The sequence below is a fragment of the Capra hircus genome, chromosome 2, assembly GCF_001704415.2.
Source record: "Capra hircus breed San Clemente chromosome 2, ASM170441v1, whole genome shotgun sequence".
NCBI classification, from domain to species: domain Eukaryota; kingdom Metazoa; phylum Chordata; class Mammalia; order Artiodactyla; family Bovidae; genus Capra; species Capra hircus.
In genome coordinates, this window is record NC_030809.1 from 117604804 (window position 1) to 117628124 (window position 23321).

General features: G+C 42.8%; 2 protein-coding genes across 8 annotated transcripts in view; one reads left to right on the forward strand and one right to left on the reverse strand.

Annotated features, from left to right (window-relative positions):
* Nucleotides 598-1323, reverse strand: LOC102175252 (histone H3.3-like). Its single transcript, XM_013968623.2, has one exon. It carries the CDS (start codon nt 1306-1308, stop codon nt 898-900), a length of 411 nt encoding a protein of 136 aa, XP_013824077.1. The 5' UTR covers nt 1309-1323; the 3' UTR covers nt 598-897.
* The window catches only part of OSBPL6 (oxysterol binding protein like 6), a 223533-nt gene continuing 213276 nt past the window's right edge, over nt 13065-23321 (forward strand). For 3 of the 7 annotated variants that reach the window (XM_018065144.1, XM_018065146.1, XM_018065136.1), the window contains exon 1: nt 13070-13097. The gene's annotated coding sequence lies outside the window, so the exon portion shown is untranslated. Of the gene's footprint in view, nt 13098-23321 lie in introns of all 7 variants that reach the window. The other 4 variants (XM_018065150.1, XM_018065127.1, XM_018065156.1 and 1 more) reach the window with 4 other exon arrangements.

Below are 23321 nucleotides of genomic sequence, written 5' to 3' on the forward strand. Positions count from 1 at the left end.
TGCCCCTAAATTGGTCTGCACTGGACTCCACTTCAGACATCAGGATATTTATTATTGCTCCCCATTTATGCACCTTAAAATTCACTTCAGCGTAGATTTTTTTTTCTTATTTATCAGTTGTGCTTCCTTCCAAAATGTTCCAAAATGTCCCGAAACTTGTCAGATAGTAAACAAACAAACAAACAGAAAAAACTAAGCTTCCTTCCTTTTCTAAGTTTGAGGCCCTCAGTTTTTAATCTTATTCCTGAGTGTTTTGTGTTCTGCCCAAGACTGTGGTTCCAAGCAAAACATTTTAAATTCTATTCCTTTTTAGTGGTAAGAATACCTTCTGGATCACCATTGTCCTATAAAACTTGCTTTGATGGTGAAAATGATCCATTCTGTGCTGTACAATAGAGTAGCCATAAGCCACATGTGGCTACTGAACATTACAAGATGGCTGATACAATTGTGGAATTCAATTTAAATTTTTTATTTAATTTTAATTAATGTCGATAAAAATTTAAATAACTGAGTGTGACTAGCGCATACTATATTGATAAGTGCAGTTCTAAATTGTATTCCATTTTATTTTTATTTATTTACTTTTTGTCCAGAAAAATTTAACAGGTTTATTTATAATTGTTATAAAGTTGAACTGCTGAAACTTGTTCACTGAAACATTTTGACTTTCATTAATGCTTTATGTCCCTACCTTTATATTAAAAATTCACACACAAATGAAAATGGAAAAACTGCCAATACCTGATTTCTGTCCCCTGTTTTCCACTTGCAATCATATACTTAGGTACCTTTTGACCCCATGGAAAAAAAATAACGTTCAGAACTACCAATAACAGGAAGAGGAGAATTTTTTTTTTTTTTAAAGAATGAAATGTTTCCCATCATAGTGGATTCTTAAGCATGTTCTCCATGTATGCGGCGTGCTAGCTGGATGTCTTTTGGCATAATTGTTACATGTTTGGCATGGATAGCACACAGGTTGGTGTCTTCAAAAAGGCCAACCAGATAGGCCTCACTTGCCTCCTGCAAAGCACCAATAGCTGCACTCTGGAAGCGCAAATTTGTTTTGAAGTCCTGAGCAATTTCCCCCACCAGACGCTGGAAGGGAAGTTTGCGAATCAGAAGTTCAGTGGACTTCCGATAACGTCTAATTTCACGGAGTGCCACAGTACCAGGCCTGTAACGATGAGGTTTCTTCACCCCTCCAGTAAAGGATGCACTCTTGCGAGCGGCTTTTGCAGCGAGTTGCTTCCTCGGTGCTTTACCACTGGTCGATTTGCGGGCAGTCTGCTTTGTATGAGCCATGGTATAGAGACCTCCTTACTTACCCACCTTCTCCTTCGGCTGGAGCTTGGCAAGCTAGAGGCGGCACTGGCGTTGGAGAGTGACGGCGGCAGAGCGGCGGCTGCGAACACAATTCTGTATTCCATTTTAAAAGTCTATCCCGATTGGTCAAAAAAGGGGGGGGGGGGCGTTATAACACTTGCCAACAAAGGTCCATCTAGTCAAGGCTATGGTTTTTCCAGTGTTCATGTATGGATGTAAGAGTTGGACTGTGAAGAAGGCTGAGCGCTGAAGAATTAATGCTTTTGAACTGTGGTGTTGGAGAATACTCTTGAGAGTCCCTTGGACTGCAAGGAGGTCCAACCAGTCCATCCTAAAGGAGATCAGTTCTGGGTGTTCATTGGGAGGACTGATGCTAAAACTGAAACTCCAGTACTTTGGCCACCTCATGCAAAGAGTTGACTCATTGGAAAAGACCCTGATGCTGGGAGGGATTGGGGGCAAGAGGAGAAGGGGACGACAGAGGATGAGATGGCTGGATGGCATCACCGACTCAATGGACATGAGTTTAAGTGAACTCCGGGAGTTGGTGATGGACAGGGAGCCCTGGCGTGCTGCGATTTATGGGGTCGCAAAGAGTCCGACACGACTGAGCAACTGAACTGAACTGATAACACTTTATTCATAGTAATATTAAATGTCTTCCCTGGCTGCAGTGATTGAGATAATTCCCTTTTCTTCTACTTTAAGGCAACACTCATTTGGGCTACACTGTGTTTCTGCTAATGCTCACACATTGTTCTGTGATCAGTATATCCTCCTGAGAGCTGATAATGGATGAGTTCATTGCCCTGCTATTGGGGAAGGGAAAAGGGTCTCTTCTGAGTTCTTCTTTTGCAGAGAGAGCTGAGCAGTAAAGTTTATCTATTAATAAATCAACAAAAGCCTCAATTTTTCAAGAAACTTTTCTTTCCAGCTGAAATCAGGGCCTCTGTGAGGGAATCCAGAGGAATCTATGAATATGCTTCTGTGTATGTGATGCTCATCCACAGGACAGAAACAAATGAATGATTAAATTGTTCCTGGTGAGCTGGGAAGGTGAAATGGAGGCAGAACTCCCACCCCTACCCTCTGCCCCAGCCAAGAGAGAGGCAGAAGTCCTTGTGGAAAGCTTCCTGGAAAGTGATAACCTGTGGTGTTAAAATATAGTTCATTAATTCAGAACCAGGAACCTTATCCTAGAAGTAAGGCCATATTTAAGTTATTCCTAATTGTGTCTAGTTATTTCCTTTACTTTGCCCATACTGTCTAGTGAAGATATTTTGGAAATGTCAGTGGGTGACAGCTCTGCTGAATGGAACCAAAGAAGAGAATGTTGTGTTTGGGCCAGAATTCCTGGGAGTCAGGTGTGGATAAGTCAAGGGAATCCAAATGAGAACACCCTGGGAGTTGATGATGGACAGGGCAACCTGGCGTGCTGCAGTCCATGGGGTTGCAAAGAGTCGGACACAATGGAGACACTGAACTGAACTAGGGAAGTATCTCTGTGAGACAGACCCAGGCCCTCCCCCCAGTCTTGACTTTTACTTCTCGGCCTCTTCAATAAAAGCCTGGGCAGTAGGGTATATTGTTTCACTCATCTACATACATTTAGCCTTCAGATATCAAGGCTCCTGTCCCTAAAGGGAAATTGGTCTCCATCTGTTTAGTTTGTGACTTAGGGTTTGAAAAAAGAAATCTAGATCTTATGAATTACTTCTAATTTCCTTTCTGTAAATATTGATTTCTTCTATGTTGATGAATTTGACTACCACTGTTTATTAATATCTCCAAACCAATATAAAACAATAGTTTTTGTTTTGGAAGTTAAGACATAGGTAGTGACTTGAATATTTTTACAGTCTTATAATTATGGAATAGAGCTTAATAATAAAGTAAGAAGATTGTGAGGTTTCATATCTATGAGGAACTGATTTGACAGGTTTTTCTTGCCAGGAAATGCTTAACGGTTGAACAGTAAATATATGTACAGTTCAGAACTGTCCTTGTGTTAGCTGAGGCAGCCGTAGCTCTGGACCTCGTACTTTAGAGGTCCTTTGTCATCCTCCTTCAGCCACATGCTCCCCTTGAGGCACAGGATGTGCAGGACCCAGCTGGCATGCCCACCAGAGCCTTTGCCCCTCTTCTACACCACACTCTGGATTATCAGGACCCTGGTGCCAAGGAGCAGCTGCTTGAGAGAAGTAAGGACAGAGCTTAGATGTGGGGGCTGGATTGTCCTCCTGCGTGAGCATGAAGACCCTCTCAGAATGGGTGAGAGCTCGAAGCAGGGAGAGAAGAGGAGCAGGACACAGGTGCCAGCCTGGGTGTATCTTCATGCACTGCCAAGTCATCTGGTTAGAACTAAAGAATTTGAAAATTCTGAATACCTTCTAGATAGTCACAACAAAACAGTTGTCAAGGTAGACCAGAAAATATTTCATTAAACTGTTTGTTTGATTTACAACCTTTGATTATTTCTATTTAACACATATGGCGTCAGGCCTCCATTTGTATACCTTCCCAGGTCTCTAGGACAGTGTACCTCACCCAGGGAATGGAAAGATGCTCAAGGCCAAGAACAGAGTTCTAGAGTTTCCATTAATCAATGTGACAGTGGGCAAGTCACAATCTCAGTGCCTCAGTTTCCTGTTATGTCAAATCAAAACCTTACCTGTGTATTTCACAAAGTGGCCATGTAATGAGAAAATGAAATGTTATATCTGAATAAAGCCATGTAATCTGTGTAGCAATACATACTGCTGCTGCTGGTACTGCCCTTACACCTAACACTACTACATAGCTCTTTTTTTCTGTATTGTATATCAGGTAAGACATACTTACATCTCATGAGCTAGTTTGATATTATGGTACAATCTTAAGAATCTTACCAATGTAAATCTATCTTGACACCAGCTTTGACAGCATAAGCCAAGGGCAAATAATGCTTTTGATGACCATTTAATCTAGTGTTTCCTACTACTTTCAGTGCAAAGACTCAATATTGCTGTAAAAGCAAGCAAAGAAAAAATCGTGGGCTAATTAGTATACTATTCATTGAGAAGAAAACCATCATAACTAAAACCTACTATGATCTTAGTCATACTTTTAAATGAATTCTGTTTTATTAACCACAAGAGCATCCACATACATTTGGAAAATTGTAGGTCATATTATGTGTTAGGTTGTGATTAGGGACAATACCTTCTGTGCGTACAGATTCTCAGGCTGTGCACCGGTAAGTCCAAGGCCTCCGCGTGGTCGTCAGCAGGCCGAGGACAGAGGGAACAAGGCAAGTCCGGCTGAATGCGAGAAGAACACAGGAAGCGCTCGGTGGACACTGCGATCACTTCCAAATCTAGCGGGGTCAGCAAAAGCTTCAGGAAAAGCATGACGCTGTGATTCACCTCCAAGGAAGAATTTCGGAAAACAGAGATAACCCAAGTGATATTTGCCTAGAGCCTTCTATATAGGAAGCTCTTGGAAAATGTTACTGTCATAACCCTTACAACAACCTTACTAGGTTTGGGAAATGTTTTTATAAAAAAAAAAGAACCCAAAACTTAGAGGTTCAGAAACATGTTCAAAGTCAAAAAGCTACGAAAGACTGGGCTTAGAATCTCAGCCTTCCTGACTTTTCTCTTTCCAATTTACTGTTTGTTTTTGTTTTTTTTTTGCTCAATTTTCAGTTGTTATCTTACTACTTTTCTGACTTTTGGGAGAGGCATACTGATGTACCATCTACAGTATTTGTTATCTAGTATGTTTTAAATAGACTTTCTTTTAAAAATATTCTTAAATGAATGCATTTTATGAACAAACTTTATATCACAAGCTACAAACAGAATATAACTCTAAAATTAAGTGTAGTGAAAATCAACAAACATAAAATTCTGGAACCATCCTACCAAGACCAAAGGCTGTGAGCCTGGGGTCTGCTTGCTGTTTGTTAAAATCGGACATTTTCAAGTGTTACAGGGAGATATTAAAAACATATAAGCACCAAATTGAGTCTTGCTTCTTGAGGCAAATCCTCCCCCAAAAAAGAAGAGAAAAAAAGCAATACTAACTCTGTAATTCAATTGCTTTAAAATACATGTCTGGGCACTGCCTAAATTATCTCACCACACTTTTGGCACATGCCCTATTCTTTGTAATAGAAGAAAATCTAGAGATAAACACTGAGAAATGACCCTCTCAGAGAACTGGAAGGATATCAAGTGTCTCAGTTTAGCAGCATCCATCACTATGCTAATTATCCTTAGGGAACTTTCAACTTCCTTAGCATCTGTGTCCATCAGGAAAGTTGAGTTAGTTCCCTTTGCCCCTCTGGAGAGGAGGGAGCCCTCAAATAATAACAAGGACACTTTTATTAGGATTGAGTCCTCCCAAAGGGCCTGTGGGCTGAGAAAGTATGTTCTGGGTCTGAGTTCAATTATAGGAAAGTCTTGTTTTTCAAATTAGGCCCTTGGCTATGAAGCAAACTGGATTCCCTTTTGCTGATTTTATTCAACAATTTTGGAGGGAGACTTCATTTTAAATTTTTGTGCTCCTGACGGGTCTGTCGTGTTTATGCCCGACAGTCTGTTTTGAGCATCTGTGTTTGTGTGTGTGTTTTACGAAAGCCCGGTGAGTGGAGTCCTGCTGTGTTGCTGGGCAGGAAGTGGTATGAGTGCTGGTAACAGTCACTCTCAAGCATTACGATCTTAGCCAGTGATCAGCAGGCCCCAATATCCGGAGACAGCAGGACCCCATGTTTCCTCCCACAGCCTCATTAACAAATAAAGAGTACAATGGAAATAGGTCAATCATAACTCATGCAAACACTTATCAGTAAGTACAATCCAATCCATCAAAATATCCAGTCAGCTCTACCTTTAAAATGCAGGTGAAATTCAACCCCTTCTTACCTTCTGGCCTGATCCACTTTATCATTCACTTGAATGATGGCACAGCTTCCCCCCTGCTTACAACCTTGCCCCCTAGCACCGATTCTTGACACAGCAGCCAGAGCAGCTCTTAAAACAAGTCAAATCATTTCACTCCACTGCATACACCTGTGATTGGCACCCATCTCTCTCAGAATAAAACCAAAGTGCTCACAGTGGCCTACAGACCCTCTGTGATTCAGGCCCCATTACCTCTCTCTCCTCATACTCCCACACTCATCCTGTTCCAGGCACTCTGGCCTCCTTGTCCTTTCTGGAACATACCAGGCATGGCCACTCCCAAGGTTTTGTAGTGGCTGGTCTCTGACTGGGATGGGAACCTCCCATGCCCATACATCTGCGAGACTAACTTCCTCATCCCCTTCAAGTCTTTCCTCAAATGCCATCTACTCGATGAGACCTAGACTGACTATCTTTAATATAATAAGTCACTTACATATGAATGAGTCTCCTTCCAGGAGTGTGCTCATAAGTCCAATAAAGTTAGCCTGCTGCTGCTGCTAAGTCGCTTCAGTCGTGTCCGACTCTGTGCAACCCCATAGACGGCAGCCCGCCAGGCTCCCCTGTCCCTGGGATTCTCCAGGCAAGAACACTGGAGTGGGTTGCCATTTCCTTCTCCAATGCATGAAAGTGAAAAGTGAAAGTGAAAGTTAGCCTAGATACCCAATTAACACAGTCAGCTACATAGTACTGTAGTGTAATAGGCTTATACTACTTTCCACACAAATAATACATTTAAAAAAACCCACAAAAAATAAAGAAAACATTTTTTATCCTACAGTACCATACTTTGAAAAGTACAGTAGTGCAGTACAACAGCTGGCATACCAGGGCTGGCATCAAGGGAACATGAAGGAAGTTACAGGCTGGAGGAGGGAGAGGAAGTAGGAGATGGCAGAGCTAAAGGACCTCAGCAGGAGGCAGGGCAAGCTGCAGTTCCACTCATGCCTGACGCAGATGGCACGGTTCTGGTACTTGCTGGATTCAATTCTATGTACCCTCTTGGGGGTGAAAAAATGATCCAGTGATGTCTTGGTAGTAGCACGTTTGCATGTTTGAAAATTCTCAACTTGAGGATTCCTATGTGGGGAGCTTACTGTACAGCGACTTGGCTGCCCACCTCCGTCTGTCTTAATGTGCTCATATCACTTGATGGCTTCCTAATACATCATGCAACTTACTAATCTATTTGGTCTATAGTTGATTGTCTGTCTCCCTCCGCTGGAATGTAAGCTGTATGAGGGCAGGCTCTATGTCTTGCTCACTCATATCTCAAGCACCAAAAATAATGGCTAACAAACAGCAGACACTCAATAAATACTTATTAAATTAAATGAACGAAGCCGGTACCAAAACCACCTCAACCCCTACAACTTATAATCTCAACAAAATCCAATTCTCAGTCCTTTTTAGGCATCTGATAAGCACTCTGAATGAATGGTTCACTCTGAAGTGGAGATAATATTCTGTGGTCTGGATCAGCAAGTCATCTGAGCAGATCACAACAACGTGGGGAAGGAGGGTTTGGAACTAAATTGGGGTTTGGGACATGGGGGTTAAGCTTCTGAATTTGTCAGACGTTTATACAGCAGTTCTTTTTTTTAATTGAAGTATAGTTGATATACAATAATATATAAGTTGCTGCTGCTGCTGCTAAGTCACTTCAGTCGTGTCCGACTCTGTGCAATCCCATAGACGGTAGCCCACCAGGGTCCCCCGTCCCTGGGATTCTCCAGGCAAGAACACTGGAGTGGGTTGCCATTTCCTTCTCCAATGCATGAAAGTGAAAAGTGAAAGTGAAGTCGCTCAGGTGTGTCCGACTTCGCGACCCCATGGACTGCAGCCTACCAGGCTCCTCCATCCATGGGATTTTCCAGGCAAGAGTACTGGAGTGGGTTGCCATTGCCTTAGAGATGGATGATATAATGATTCGCAATTTTTAAAGGTTATACTGCATTTGTAATTATTATAAAATATTCACTATATTCCACATAGGAGTTCTTGATAGCAATATTCTTACTAATAAAGTTTCAATGATGCATTGATTTTTATGAAACTTTGTAGAAATTGAAGGTGTGGGCAAGTGTATGCACATATTCAAAAGCAGCACCAAGTTTGACAGACAAACAAATTTCAGGTAAGGATAGATCAAAGCCCCTCACCCTAGAAGCACAAGAAGCACCCTTTCTGCAAGAATTCATTATTTCCAAGAGTTTGCCTTTTGATTTTCTCACTATGTTCTTTTTGTATTGTAAAACAGTAAATTTGTAAAAAACAAAACAAACAAAAAAACCCTTACTCTACAAAGAGTGAATTACAAAGGGATTGCTCATCTTTATGCTCAACTTTATACATGGATAGGATGCTTCCATAGCTGGGGAAAGAGACTAGTCATAATTTTCTAACTGAGAATTGATTTATTGTTTTGCATTCAAGGAACCAAAATGATGTTTTAACAAAGGTAAAATGAGCCATTGTTCGTTTTGATAATGTGGGAGTGATTCACTAAATTAGGTTAATTTAGTATAAAAGTAGTGAATAATTTAGCAATACTAAAAATATTTTCAAGGCTGAACACTCTTAACGAACAAACACTAAGCAAATTATAAATATTAGTGTTGCTTATATAGGACACGGCGAGAGTACCTCCCCAGCTTCTCTTGGCCTCACATTTCTCCGGGTCTCTGAGATATGCCTCAACTGCTTCAGCTGCCACCCTCCCCACCACCCCCAGAGACTCATGGAGCAGAGCAGCCACCGGTTTAAGCCCTCAACAATGTGGTTCGATCAGGGAAGCAGAAGCCCTCTGAGAATGTTAAAGAATTAGACTTCCGTACTTGTGGGAAGAGGTGGGTAATTATGAGACTGAAAAGTGATTGTTGAAAGATCAGAGACCCAGCCCTGACATTAGCAAAGGAGTCTGAGCTTGTAGGGAAGACTGGAAGCGAGGCACATTCAGCTGCTGTGGCAGGACCACATGGACGGCCAGTATAGGTGTCTATGGAAAAGTGGTGGGGTCTTGGTGATTCCCACATCTGAGTCTCTGTGAAGAGCCCATTAGCCTGACTGCTGTCACAGTTGTTTGGCCAAGGAGAACACAGGACAGAAAAGAGTGAGAACAAGAACTTTCTTACATCCAGACGTTTGTCTTTTGCCACATCTAACCAATTACAACTTCAGAGTTGAATGGCTGCTGCTTCACTTCTGTTTAAATGAAACTCAAACCTCAGGCAACTTCAGCTTTCTCCACCCAGACAAACACAAACCTACGAGTTTCCAGAATAATCAATTTGCCTATAGAGCACTCCTGCAGAAATACCATACCATGGCTGCAGAGGATGGGGTTTGTTTCTTTTTACCAAATGGATCAGATGACTCAACTTGGAAGCTGGGAGGATTAACCACCAGCCGGATAACTTTTGACCAGTTGGGGACAGGAATTGGGAGGGAGCTTGCAGGTAAATTTCTTTTTTGGTCCTTGCTTTAACAGACAGCTCCCACACATATTTTCTATAGAGCCTGCTTTGGCCACCTGATGGGAAGAACTGACTCCCTGGGAAAGACCCTGATGCTGGGAAAGATTGAAGGCAGGAGGAGAAGGGATGGAAGATAAGATGGTTGGGTGGCATTATTGATTCAATGGACATGAGTTTGATGAAGCTCCGGGAGCTGGTGACAGACAGGGAGTCGTGGCGTACTGCAGTCCATGGAGTTGCAAAGAGTTGGCCATGACTGAGCAACTGAACTGAACTGTTCATAGACACATCACGTGGCCAAGGAACTGGCTGCATCTCCTCAGGGTCATGAAGCACAGACCAGGTTGGCAATACACCACCATGTATTTGCTTCCTGTTCTTTGTTGCACATGTTTTTTTCCCTCACTCTTGATGCCCTGGGATAGCATCTTTCACTGAAGCATTAGCTTTTCAGTATGCCTAAGAAATCCCAGCTAAAATTATACATGTAGAAAAATGGCAAAGAAAATAAAGTGTGAGAGTGATAGGAAAAGAATTGATGGTGAGGGCTATGATTCCAGTTTATTTCCGTATCCTGAAATTATGGCGTTAATAGAAGTATTTAAGAATATCTTTATCTTCTTTCATTGAAAAAGTCTGTGAACAAGTATTTCTGAGACAAACTGAAGGACTGAATCAGGAAACAGAGATCCTTTTTGCCAACATATGACTTGTGACCTAATCTCTCAACAAGAGTACACTTAACGAAAACATTGCTTTCTGGCAACTTCTGAGCAATAACCCTGTCATTGCTCAGAAAGCAGTGAAAAGCCTATTATTCATATTTACATATATATGCCAGTCTAAGTTTTCAAAATATTGTGATACACAGACTGGAAAACCTGCCTTTGTATTATTCCATGTCAGCTCTCTTCATTACACCCATATCTCCAAATGGATGGGTATAGTGCCCTCAGAGCTTATTTGATCATTATTCAATAAGACATGTAGGAGACTTGCCCCCTAATATTTAAAACCTATTTTTAAATAATTAAACGAGAAATCCCCTGACAGTTCAGTGGTTAGGACTCTGTGTTTTCACTGCTGAGGGTCCAGGAACTAAGATCCCACAAGCTGCGCAGCTGCCAATAACTAACTAAATAAAATAATACAACAGAGATACTATGGAATAGGTTGAAAGCATACAAGTGTTCTTAAGGTAAAACATGAGATTTAGGGTGTGATTGAAAAGCAGAGGTATTACTTTGCCAACAAAGGTCCGTCTAGTCAAGGCTATGGTTTTTCCAGTGGTCATGTATGGATGTGAGAGTTGGACTGTGAAGAAGGCTGAGCACAGAATTGATGCTTTTGAACTGTGGTGTTGGAGAAGACTCTTGAGAGTCCCTTGGACTGCAAGGAGATCCAACCAGTCCATTCTGAAGGAGATCAGCCCTGGGATTTCTTTGGAAGGAATGATGCTGAAGCTGAAACTCCAGTACTCTGGCCACCTCATGTGAAGAGTTGACTCACTGGAAAAGACTCTGATGCTGGGAGGGATTGGGGGCAGGAGAAGGGGACGACAGAGGATGAGATGGCTGGATGGCATCACTGACTCAATGGACATGAGTCTGAGTGAACTCCGGGAGTTGGTGATGGACGGGGAGGCCTGGCGTGCTGCGATTGATTCATGGGGTCGCAAAGAGTCGGACACGACTGAGCAACTGAACTGAACTGAGTCCCTTTACCCTCCCTAATAGTTTATGGTTCTCTGCTACTAGAGGTTCCCTTAAAATATTTGAGCATTTCTTTAGGCTAACTACTCTGTGTGTGCTCTCTCACCTCCTTTCACACTTGTATTTTCTTATATATGGGATTTACCTTTTTTTTCTTAAGAGAGAGCGAGAGCCGTTTCAGTAGAGTTTCTATCAATAAAATCCAGATGAAAGGGGTGAAAATTTGGTGATGGTCAAGTGAAGGTCAGCACCCCAGTTGTCCCCTTGAGGAGAATTTCTTCATAGGGAAGGAGTTGAGGTGAAACTGACACGTCACAGCGTCCAGCATCTATTATTTTTTGATAGGAGGATATGAGAATGATGTTAGGGTGGAAGTTGCGAAACCAGAAAGTGAGATTGGAGAGTCAAGAGTAATTGTGCGAGAATGAGTATATATGATTATGTTTCATAGCAAAACAAGGTGTTTTTGTTTTTGTTTTTAAATCAGCACAGAGAACGGTGAAATGCCATCAGAATTGCCTCTATGAGTAGCACTATCTTAAATTTTAAAGGCGTCGCTACCCTCCTTCATCCAGTCCGGAACCCCAGAGAGCCCACAAAGCACTCCAGCGCCGCATCTGTAGTAGCTCCTGTGACAATCCGTGTTCTCGGGATTTTTCCGCCTGAAGATGGTGATGACAGAAATGTCTTGAGATACTTAGGATATTTCCTCAGTCATCCATCTAGAGAAGAAATCACCCCGTCCTTCCTAGCATATTTGCCTTTAGGTTAACCAGCTCTGGCACAGGCTGGGAGCGGTTTAAGAGCAGAAGAATGTAAGAGGGTGGGAAGGGTCCTAGTGAGGTGTTTCTCCGGGCCTGAGAACTTTTTGCTCGCGAGTGTCAGGGACGACTGGGAGCAGGCAAACAGTCCTGTCTGTTTACTGATCACCTGAATGAAGGCCCGAGACAGGGGCTGGGCATCGTCTCCGGGGAGGTGACCGGGCTGCTGTTCTCTTCCGAATCCGCTCTCCCACGGTGCTCGAGCGGCTGCTCTCCGGGCCCCGAGCGCTGGGACCATCTGGGCCAACCGTGCGAGCCAGGGCTGGTCCACCTCCGCTGGCTGGAGCTAGGGCGAACCGGGCCGTTTCTACGGCGCTCGGGCCCGGGTTTGCCGGGTCAGGGGCTCCACGGCTGTGGTCTCTGGACAGCAGGGGTGTTCCCACCGGGGCCGGCCGGGGGTGAGCCCAGGCAGTGAGACCCCCGCGCGTCCCGAGGATCGGCGCGCCCAGCTCGCGGCTCTCCGGGAGGCTCGGAGAAGGTGTCCAGCGGGTCCGGCGAGCGGCGGTTCCACTCCAGCTCCGCCAGCCAGCGGGAGCCGGGGGCGGGGAGCCGGGAGCGCCGCCCCGCCAGCGCGCCCCGCCCGTGGGAGAGGAGGGGCTGCGGCGCCGCGGACCACTGGAGGCGCACGCCGCCGCCGCCGCCGCCGCCGCCGCCGCGGTGGGTGCAGGAGACCGCGGCTCCACGCAGGCGGCGCCCGCGCCTCGGCTCCCCGGCCGGCCCGCGCGCCCGTCCGCCGGGGCCGTCCGCCGGGGCCGTCTCCCGCCTCCCGTCGCTGCCAGCGCACCATCGGGTGCACCGCTGCTCGTCTTCCCGGTAGGTGTCCTAGCTGCGGAGGGGACACCCGGAGCCGCACGACGGTGCCCGCACCGCGGCCCGGGGGCATTGTGCGCGGCCGGAGGGCCGAGGACCCTCAGGGACGCGCGGCCGGGCAGCCCGGCTTTGGGCCCCCAAGGCATCGTAGCCTTCCGGGGGTTCCCCTGGCTGGAGAGCGGGAGGTGGCGGTGACAATCCCGCCCCGCGGCCGTGGTGGGAGGGGGCTTCTGGGTCATGGTCCCCGCTCCCCGCCCTCCCCTCCCCCTCGTGGTGGGGAATTCCGGGCGCCCGGCTCTCCCGCCCGCATGCTCCCCGCGCCCCGGCTGCTGGGTTGGAAGCTGGGGCAGGGACAGGGACTGATGTAATTGTCGGCGGAGAACCGAACCCGCGCGCCCGCGCCCGCTCCAGCTAACGCCTACGCCGCACCTTTCTGGGAAGCTGGGGAGCCGAGAGGAGCGGCTGGGAAGTTGTGCATTGGGTTTTATTGTGCGCGTGCACTGCGGACTGCCCTCTCGGGGCACCCCTGCCCACCCGCTGCTGGCTCTCCTGCAGCCTTCTCTGCAGCCTTCGTTCACACCCCCGGCCGGGCCCGAGCCTGCCTTCCCTGGTTCAGACCGGGACAGGGTTTGCATTGCAGTCAAGACGCGCTTCCCCTGCATCCAGCCGGGAGCTGCCCGCAAAACGCGTGGCCGGAGATGCTGGGGAGGAAGGGATGGGAGACCTGGGGAGGAAGCCGGGGAGAAGTAATGACACCAGCACATTTTTTTTTTTTTAAGCCTCTGCTGAATACAGATATATCTGCATGACATCTTTTGAGCTGTTTTTGAAAGTTATGGCCAGATACTGATTTTGTAGCAGTTCTGTTATATACCTGAAGGTAGCTTAAACATAGAGACTTAAAGCTGGGGAAAGCATTACATAATGGACGTGAAGCAATTGACACGAAACTAAGTGAACCCACAGGGGTGCCAGATTCTTTCTTTCTCCCGGATGCAAAGTCCTAGAGGATTTTTCTCTATACGAATTTCCATTTTTAAATCGCTGGACTAGTTTTAGTAAATTGTGATTCCCCCCCCCATACCAATTTTTTTCTCGATTATCTTTTCTTAAATTTAAAAATTGTATGCTAACGGATAGTTGTATTTCACAAATATGGTCTCTCTCCAAAAGTAAAATAATTTAATAGGCCATCTTAATATCATTAACTTTATTTTCCTCTTGGTAGTATTTTTCCCCCTCCCTCCTCCCTTTTTTGCTTTTTGGAAGCATTTCTACAGTTTTAGGTACTGCGACCTCGCAATGTTGATATTCCTATCCAGTGCTACAGCATTGCAGATACAAAGACTAATAATAAATGAAACAGAAGACCTCGCAGTAACTCAGAATGAGCAGAGTTCCCAAGGTCGAAGGGAAGCTGCAGTGTAACTGGGCTATAATCACCTATAGAGAATATGTATGCATAGCCCTCCTTTGGTTATAAGGAAGGCCCTGATAGGTGGACTATTATTCCTATCCTTCTTTTACCCAGAATGTCATGTGTTTCCCCCTAAAAATAATGGGTTTTTTTCTCCAAGTAGAAACACAGCATTTTGAAATTAAAATCTTTGCTTTTAGAAAGCCTAAAAAATCCAAGGTTTGCCCATATTTTCAGTTTTGATGTTGATAGCTCAATTATACAATCAGTGAATGAATTCCTTTTGGGATATCTTAGTTTCAGATTATGATGATTTATCAGTTGTCCCTTGGCTATAGTAAAATGTGATTCTGTTAGACTTTTACAGAATTGCTTAAAATAAGTTTTCTCGTCCTTAGATTGCTTTAACCTTGTGTTAGTTAACTTTATTCCAAGAAGAAAGGTAAAGTCTTTCCAAGATGAAATATTTGTTGTTGGATATCTGTAGCGTTGTTGAAGAATTTATAGAATTATACATAATTCTATAGTTAGGTTAATGCATAAGTAGATAGAAGTTTGTGGTCCTCTATGGAAGGATAAAGCACAAATTCTCAAAAGAGGATTTTTTTTTGTTGTTGTTTAACTGCAGAGCTTAAGTAATAGTTATAATACCTGTTTTAGTTTGTTTGTTTTTGATTTTGAGAAAAGGTCTCATGTACTATCTGTTGATGTGTGAGACTTTTTTCCCCACTCAACATTATGTCGCTATGATTCGTCTATGTTGTATGTAGCTGCAGTTGACTTACACTGCTGTACAGTATTCCATCATGTATCTGTAACAAAAAGTTTCCCTGCTCTCCTACCAATAGCTTTTTTTTTTTTCTTTTTTAAGAAGATTGCAGAATGCTGCTTTGGTCATTCATATTTCCTGGGGCACACGGGCAGGTGTTTCCCTTGGGTGAATACCAAGGTATAGAATTGTTGATTGCGTAGGATGTGTGAATATTCAACTTATAGAAATTGCCAAATTATTTTCCAAAATTGTACTAACTTACAGAAGGCAGGGAAACAAGCAAACACAAATAATCAAATACAAACAAGCATACGTGCATGTGTGTGTGTTAAACTGCTTTCCCTTGGCATAGTGATTTGGAGAACATCTTGCTGGTAGTTCCAAAAGCAGTTGAATGACAATGGAGCAACATCTTTAAGACAGAAAGAGAGAAGAAAGACCTCCCAAGAAAAAAACCTTGTTGCTTACCAATAAAGTCAGAAGTTATCAAAAAAGAAGCTCATAAGGGAATAAAGGACTATAAACCTCAATTATTCAGGGATGATTATCCACACCCCCTGCCTCAGCTATACATTCCTTACATCCCCTGAATAGATATATTCAGTGATTTGAAATTCAGAATGAACTGAGTAGCTTTGATCAAGAAAATGAACTAAAGTTAATTTTAGGGATAACTGACATGATGTATGTTACTTCTGATACTGACATGATGTCAGTTACTGAACTTGGTGGTCTGCCCTTCTGGTGGTGTTCTGAGTCTCCATGAGCTTTGGGGGTAGTTCTGTATCCATTCCTGGGCTTCCCAGGTGGTGCTAGTGGTAAAGAACCTGTCTGCCAATGTAGGGAGCTCAAGAGATGTGGGTTCAGTTTAGGGAAGATCTCCAGGAGGAGGGCATGGCAACCTACTCCAGTATTCTTGCCTGGAGAATCCCCTGGACAGGGGAGCCTGGCGGACTATGGTCCATAGGTTCACAAAGAGTTGGATATGACTGAAGCTACTTAGCACACACGCACACTATGTCCATCCATTTGGTTGCCAAACCCTTGGCTGGTCACCCCTATGGGTCTCATGTGGCAGTGATATTGCATGTGCTTCTTCATTCAGCCTGCGTTTACTGAACACCTAGTATGTGCCAGATGCCTTGTTAGGTGCTGGGTCAAAAACATGCCTGCCCTTAAGGATCTGTTCAAAACAGCATCTACCAAAAACAAGTCACTGTTGAATATGTATGCATGTGTGTGGGGTGGATCTGGCTTTGGTTTTAGAATTTGCATGAAGTGTCTATTTTTTCTTTTGTTCCCTAAACTTTTTCCAGATTTATGTTTAGACCTCATTGAGTTGAGAGTGCTTTGGGGGAAAAAATGCAGTTCTTGCAAACAACAGTTACTTTAAATACAGTTTTATTGATTTCTTAAAAACAGAAGCTTTAAAAGGACTTATTCATGGTTAAGTCCTATTGTCATGAAGACACATGTTATCAAGTAGGAGAAAGACAGAGATCAGGGAAGGAATAGTTGGGTGGTTGAATTCAGATTTTTTGGGAATGGAACATGACAGTGTTGAATTGATTTTTAAAGAGAAAAATAGAAAATAGACAAAGATGAATGGTTATTAAGAGATCCAACTTGGGTATTATAGGAATCTCAAGAGTATATTAAATCTTGATGGTTTCAGGATGAAGTTCCTGGTGGATTATGTGAAATGTTTTCTTGTAAGTGGGTATTCACTTACATTGTGTTTGTATGAATGTAGTTTTTCTTAAAATATAGTATAAAACAAATGCTAAATATCTATAACGGAGAAGGCAATGGCACCCCACTCCAGTACTCTTGCCTGGAAAATCCTATGGACAGAGCAGCCTGGAAGGCTGCAGTCCATGGGGTCGCTGAGGGTCGGGCATGACTGAGTTGGCTTCACTTTCAGTTTTCACGTTCATGCATTGGAGAAGGAAATGGCAACCCACTCCAGTGTTCTTGCCTGGAGAATCCCAGGGACGGCAGAGCTTGGTGGGCTGCCATCTATGGGGTCGCACAGAGTTGGACACTACTGAAGTGACTTAGCAGTAGCAGCAAATATCTATAAAAGGATAATGTTAATAGAGGGATGAATTACGAGAAGCAGAAATGTCCGAAGACTTTTTCTTGCAGTGGTTTTGCAGATTACTTGAAAGTAAAAACTACCCCAGGTGAGAGAATTCCAATGGATAGGGCCAGTGTCTCAGAAAATCTATATAGTAAGTTGACAAAGGACAGAGCTACTCTTAGGCGGTCACTCCAACTAGTTTGATATCCAAGACTATCTAAGGGATAACTGGGCTAGAGAGAACATTAAGTATGTTACTTAACCCATAAAATAAGCTCAAGTAAATAAAAAAATAAGCTTAAGTACATAAAAATAAGTTTAAATAGGTAAAAATAATTAAGTAAAATATTGGCAGATTATCATTTAGTATAATATCATTTAATATCACCAGCATTATGAGACTGAGTACAAAGAATTCATGATTAATATATAAAAGTTTATCTTCTCCTTTAGAGATGATGGATTGTATGTTTTTCTATTCAATAAAACCTAGAGGTCAAATCATAAAATATATGAAGAAGGTACCCAGACGCTGAAAATACTTATATTTGCTTGATGTGCTGATTCTTGAAAGACGTTTATATTAGATAAGGTGTTAGAGGGCTTCCCTGTTGACTCAGATAGTAAAAATTTACCTGCAATGCCGGAGACCTGGGTTCAATCCCTGGGTCAGGAAGATCCCCTGGAGAAGGAAATGGCAACCCACTCCAGTATTCTTGCCTGGGAAATCCCATGGACAGAGGAGCCTCATGGACTACAGTCCATAGGGTTGCGAAGAGTCAGACACGATTGAGCAACACACACACACACACACACACACACACACACACACACACACACACAAGGTGTTAGAGGTGTTCAGTTCTGTTCAGTTCAGTCCAGTTGCTCAGTCATGTCCGACTGTTTGCGACCGCATGGACTGCAGCACGCCAAGCCTCCCTGTCCTTCACCAACTCCCGGAGTTTACTCAAACTCATGTCCATTGAGTCGGTGATGCCATCCAACCATCTCATCCTCTGTCATCCCCTTCCCCTCCTGCCCTCAATCTTTCCCAGTGTCAGGGTCTTCTCAAATGAGTCAGCTCTTCGCATCAGGTGGCCAAAGTATTGAAGTTTCAACTTCAACATCAGTTCTTCCAATGAATATTCAAGACTGTTTTCTTTAGGATGGACTGGTTGGATCTCCTTGCAGTCCAAGGGACTCTCAGGAGTCTTCTCCAACACCACAATTCAAAAGCATCAATTCTTTTGTGCTCAGCTTTCTTTATAGTCCAACTCTCACATCCATACATGACTACTGGAAAAACCATAGCCTTGACTAGATGGACCTTTGCTGGCAAAGTAATGTCTCTGGTTAATGCTGTCTAGGTTGGTCATAACTTTCCCTCCAAGGAGTAAGCGTCTTTTAATTTCATGGCTGCAGTCACCATCTGCAGTGATTTTGGAGCCCAAAAAAAATAAAGTCTGCCACTGTTTCCCCATCTATTTGCCATGAAGAGAGAAGGGTTTAAAAAATCTTTTATTCCAATTCCAACCTTTCCCATTTTACCAGTGGAAAAACTGAGGCTCTGAGACTTGCCCAGTGAGGTGCCAGCTCCATTAGAAGATACTGTGCCAAATAATTTACTTCTGTTGGTGGTAACAGGAACCCTAAATTATGGGTAGGAGAATAACAAGATGAATCAATAGCAACATCTTCAGTGGATTTTAAGCTTTCTTTCTGTCATTTTCTTTGAGTGGTTGGTATAGGAAGTGAAATTGAACATTTATTCTAAAGTTTTTCTTAGATTTTTAGAGAAAAGTCTTCATTTTGGAGGGTGTGATGAGCGATTAAATAAATATCATTATTTAAAATTTTTTGATGCTTGCTATTTTGATACCCATACCCATGCCTTTTAACTGAATGGATGGGGAAGGATAGGGGAAATTAAATTAGCTTGTGCTTCTCTCTTTTCCTTTGCCATTCTCTTTCCATAAGCTAATATGAGACAAAATTGAAGTGTAGAGGGAATTGTCAGGAACAGGACATCAACTCTTACTTTTTTACCTTGCATCTTATTGAGGCAATTCTTACTATAACTCTTGAGACAGACCTATCTACCGTTTGAAAAGTGTGGAAGTAGAAGGGAGAACAACAGCAGTATATTTTTAGAATCTTTTTTTTCTAAAGTCAAATCTAAAATAAACGTGGCCTCAATTTCCAGCAATAGCTTTATTTCGCAGCTCCTAAACCAGTACTTAAGTTTTATCATAAATTTGAAGTTACCTTGGTATATTTTTATACATAATACAATGTTGCCACCAGTAACATACTATGATCAGCTACTAAAGTTTAAAGAATAAAGTATCTAAAGGAACATTGCAATTAAAAATTTTTTGTTGCATGTCATCCCTGGAGACAAAGAGGAAAGTCTGATTTATTTTAAATGAAGGTAACATTTTTGCTTTTTGTTTGTCTCCAGCAGCTAGACAAGCTTTTGCATATTCACACCCCATCAGGCAACAATCTGAACAGTTTTTGTGGTCTAATTTCCCTAAAATAGAAAAAGTAGCGCAATTTGAATGGCATGATTATGAAAAGCCATTAATGAAATTCTTTTTGATCTCAGTAAACTTCAAATTGAGCAAGAACCATAAAAAGAGTGTGATCTCCAAGGTAGGTCAAGCAAATGTAGGAAACTTTAGGAAGAAAGCAGGGAAAAGAAGAGATCAAATGCTATAGAAACTCAGTAAAATGGAACAGAAAGGTCATGGAAGGAAGTAGATGGATATATTATATCCCAGCTTGTCTTCCAGTTTTATTTTAAAAAATGCCAACAGAAGAAATAAACATGTAAATCTAAAGAGATGGTCTATAGATGATGGGCTTCCCTGATCGCTCAGTTGGTAGAGAATCTGCCTGCAATGCAGGAGAGCCGGTTCAGTTCCTGGGTCGGGAAGATCCACTGGAGAAGGGATAGGCTTACCCACTCCAGTATTCTTGGACTTGCCTTGTGGCTTCTCCGATAAAGAATCTGCCTGCAATGCGGGAGACCTTGGTTCAGTCCCTGGGTTGGGAAGATCCCCTGAAGAAGGGATAGGCTACCCTCTCCAATATTCTGGTTGGGAAGATCCCCTGGAGAAGGGAAAGGTACCCACTCCAGTATTCTGGCCTGGAGAATTCCATGGACTGTATAGTCCCTGGGATCGCAAAGAGTCAGACACAACTGAGCAGCTTTCACTTCACTTCACTTCATTGTAGATGTCTATTTCTACACTTAAAAAGAAGTTTTTAAACATTTTAAAGAAAAAAAAAAGGCATAAGATGGAAATTGATAAATTCATTTCATTTAAGAAAAGGTAGTATGTGTAAGAGGAAAAAGAAAACATCGTCACACCAGGAAGAAACTATTTTTAATGTGTCATAGACTAGGGTTTACTTCTTAATATCCAAAGAGCTCCTATGTATCAATGAGAAAAATGACCGTTACTCTAATAGAAAAGGGGGCAAAGGAAATGAAGAAACAGTTCACAGAAAAGAAATTACTAGTGGCACTTACAGATATAAAGTTATGCTCAACTCATGCAAGAAATGCAGTTTGAAACTATTTAACCTGTTAAATTGGCAAAGATCTTAATGTTTGTTAATTCCTTGGGGTTGCAGGGCTTCACAGAAACTGACAGGCTCATACATTGTTAGTAGGGGTACAAAATGGCACAGCGTCTGTGGATAGCAATTTGGCAATGTTGCCAAAATTAAGAAGCCACCTGTCTTCTCATCCCAGGAAATCTAAGAAATTTTGCTACAGATGTATTTGTACATTGCAAAATGAATTTCACCAAGACCTCCATTGTGGCATTGTCTGTAACAACAAACAAAGATTTAGAGAGCGAGAGATCCATCAATATGGGGTTGGTTAAACAGGGAGCAGAAACAAGACTAGGTAGCTGTTATAAAGCTGATGTGGAATGATCTGTATTTGTGGAGTGGTCTGTATTTGCTGACGTGGAATGATCTCTAAGATGTAAGAAGGGAACAAATCAAGGTGCAGAGCAGTTTGTGGTCATTGATGTTAAATCTGTGCTTATGTTTGTGACTTTGGAGACTACCTCTTGAAGGTGACACAATGAACTAGTAACAGTGATTAGCTCTGAGGAAGAGAACTGGGTGTTTGGGGTGGGAATGAGAAGGACACTTATTTAGCATACTGTTTAAGTATACCTCCTCTACTATTTGAACTCTTAAATATCTGAACATATTATGTATTCAAGCCAAGATAATTTTTAAATTTCTTGAGGATCCCTTGTGTTGATCAAGAATGTTGAGTAGTTGTAACCAATAGCGATCATTTGCAACTTTGTGTCCTATTCTGTGTTGATAGAGGAACATGATAGTTGTCATAAAGACTCACCCTCACTACCACCCTGACAGGCAAAAGTTCAAAGAGGAGGGAAACTGGCAACGGTTGCCCTTTGGGACAGAGTTGGCACGACCTTGGTTCTCTGCAGTTGCCCTGCCCTTGCCACTGTGGCCTAGCTAACAGGTCTTCCTGGAAAGGAGACTCAAGGGAGTTGGTTAGGACCAGGGTGCAGATGAGAGTTCAGGGGAAACAGACATCAAAGAAGGTGGTGGCAGAAGCCTGAGGCTGGTAGAACACAGAAAGAGAGATGGTAGTCATGGCCATCCTAACTTCATAAGACGCAGCTGACATGATGAAGTGGAGGGAAAGTCATTTTATAGTCATTTTATAAGCAGAGGCTTGAGGTCCTCTGCTACCCTTGAGGTTTGGTATGGTGTCCAGGAATGTGCATTTTTTAAAAGTGCCCATTCTGGGAATCACTGTCTCTTCCACCTTCCTTGTTTTATAGCTGAGACGATTCCCTTCATCCCTTGAAAAAACCATTTCATGAAATATTTTTCTAATGACTTCTGAAACCATTTATGATATTCTACTCTTAAACTCATGCGTTCATAGGGTGATGGTTTCATCTTGTCCTTACCCCCCTAATACCCACAGAGGTATCTCATACTAAGCTATAGAATAGTGAGAAAGAGAAAGCTGAGGAAATAGTTGAATGGTTAGTGGGTCATAACTTTGGGAAGAGTAACTGTGTGCTGATATGGCTTTTAAAAGCAGTAATGTGAATAACTGTGAGTTATACGAAGGAAAAGGAAAAACTTGGTAACTACCAGAGGTATTATACTGCAAAATAACTTTCCTTAAAAGAAATAAAAATAGTTTTAATTATCATCGTTCATACATATTTATGCGAAGTTAATAGACATAGCCTTCATTTGGAATCGGTCATTTTAAATCAGGAACGCCACTCACCAAATATACAGTGGGGAAATGTTACATCAGTCTCTTTCTTTTAACCTTTAGAAGTTAGGATTAAATATATATCCTGATAAATGAATCAGCTAAATTCATGCCTTACTTTTCTCTTTGGAAGTTCTGATAGTTGAGTAGCTATGGTCTTTTTCAAGTTTGTTTAGAAACTAAGGGGAATAGGCAGCAGCCTCGAAGGGGCGTACCGTGAGAAGAGTTGGGTGTCAGAGTGGGGTGATTTGAAGAGCAGCAGAGAATGATAGAGGTGAGTGGAGAGAGGTCAGAGAAACTCTTTATCACAGAAGAGGAGGCACTGGCCGGCTCTTTGGGGAATGTGTGTCAGTATCTAGAAGATTCCTTACGTAACTTTCCTTGGCTATTGAAATTTCGGGATGCATTTGATCCTTAATCTGTGTATCTCATGTGTCTGATTCCCAGTGGGAGTTTAGGAGGAGGTTTAGTTTGATGTGGACGAACATTTACATTTCTATAAGAGATTCAGTAGCATATGTTAAATAAAATACACGTAAACATGGTATTGTGCTTCTTCTTGCCAGACATTCAGCTTTTTTTCCCCCCCTTACTGCATCACTCTTTGAAAATGGCCTGTTATCTTCTGGTGCTTTTTATCACAGTACCCACTTTGG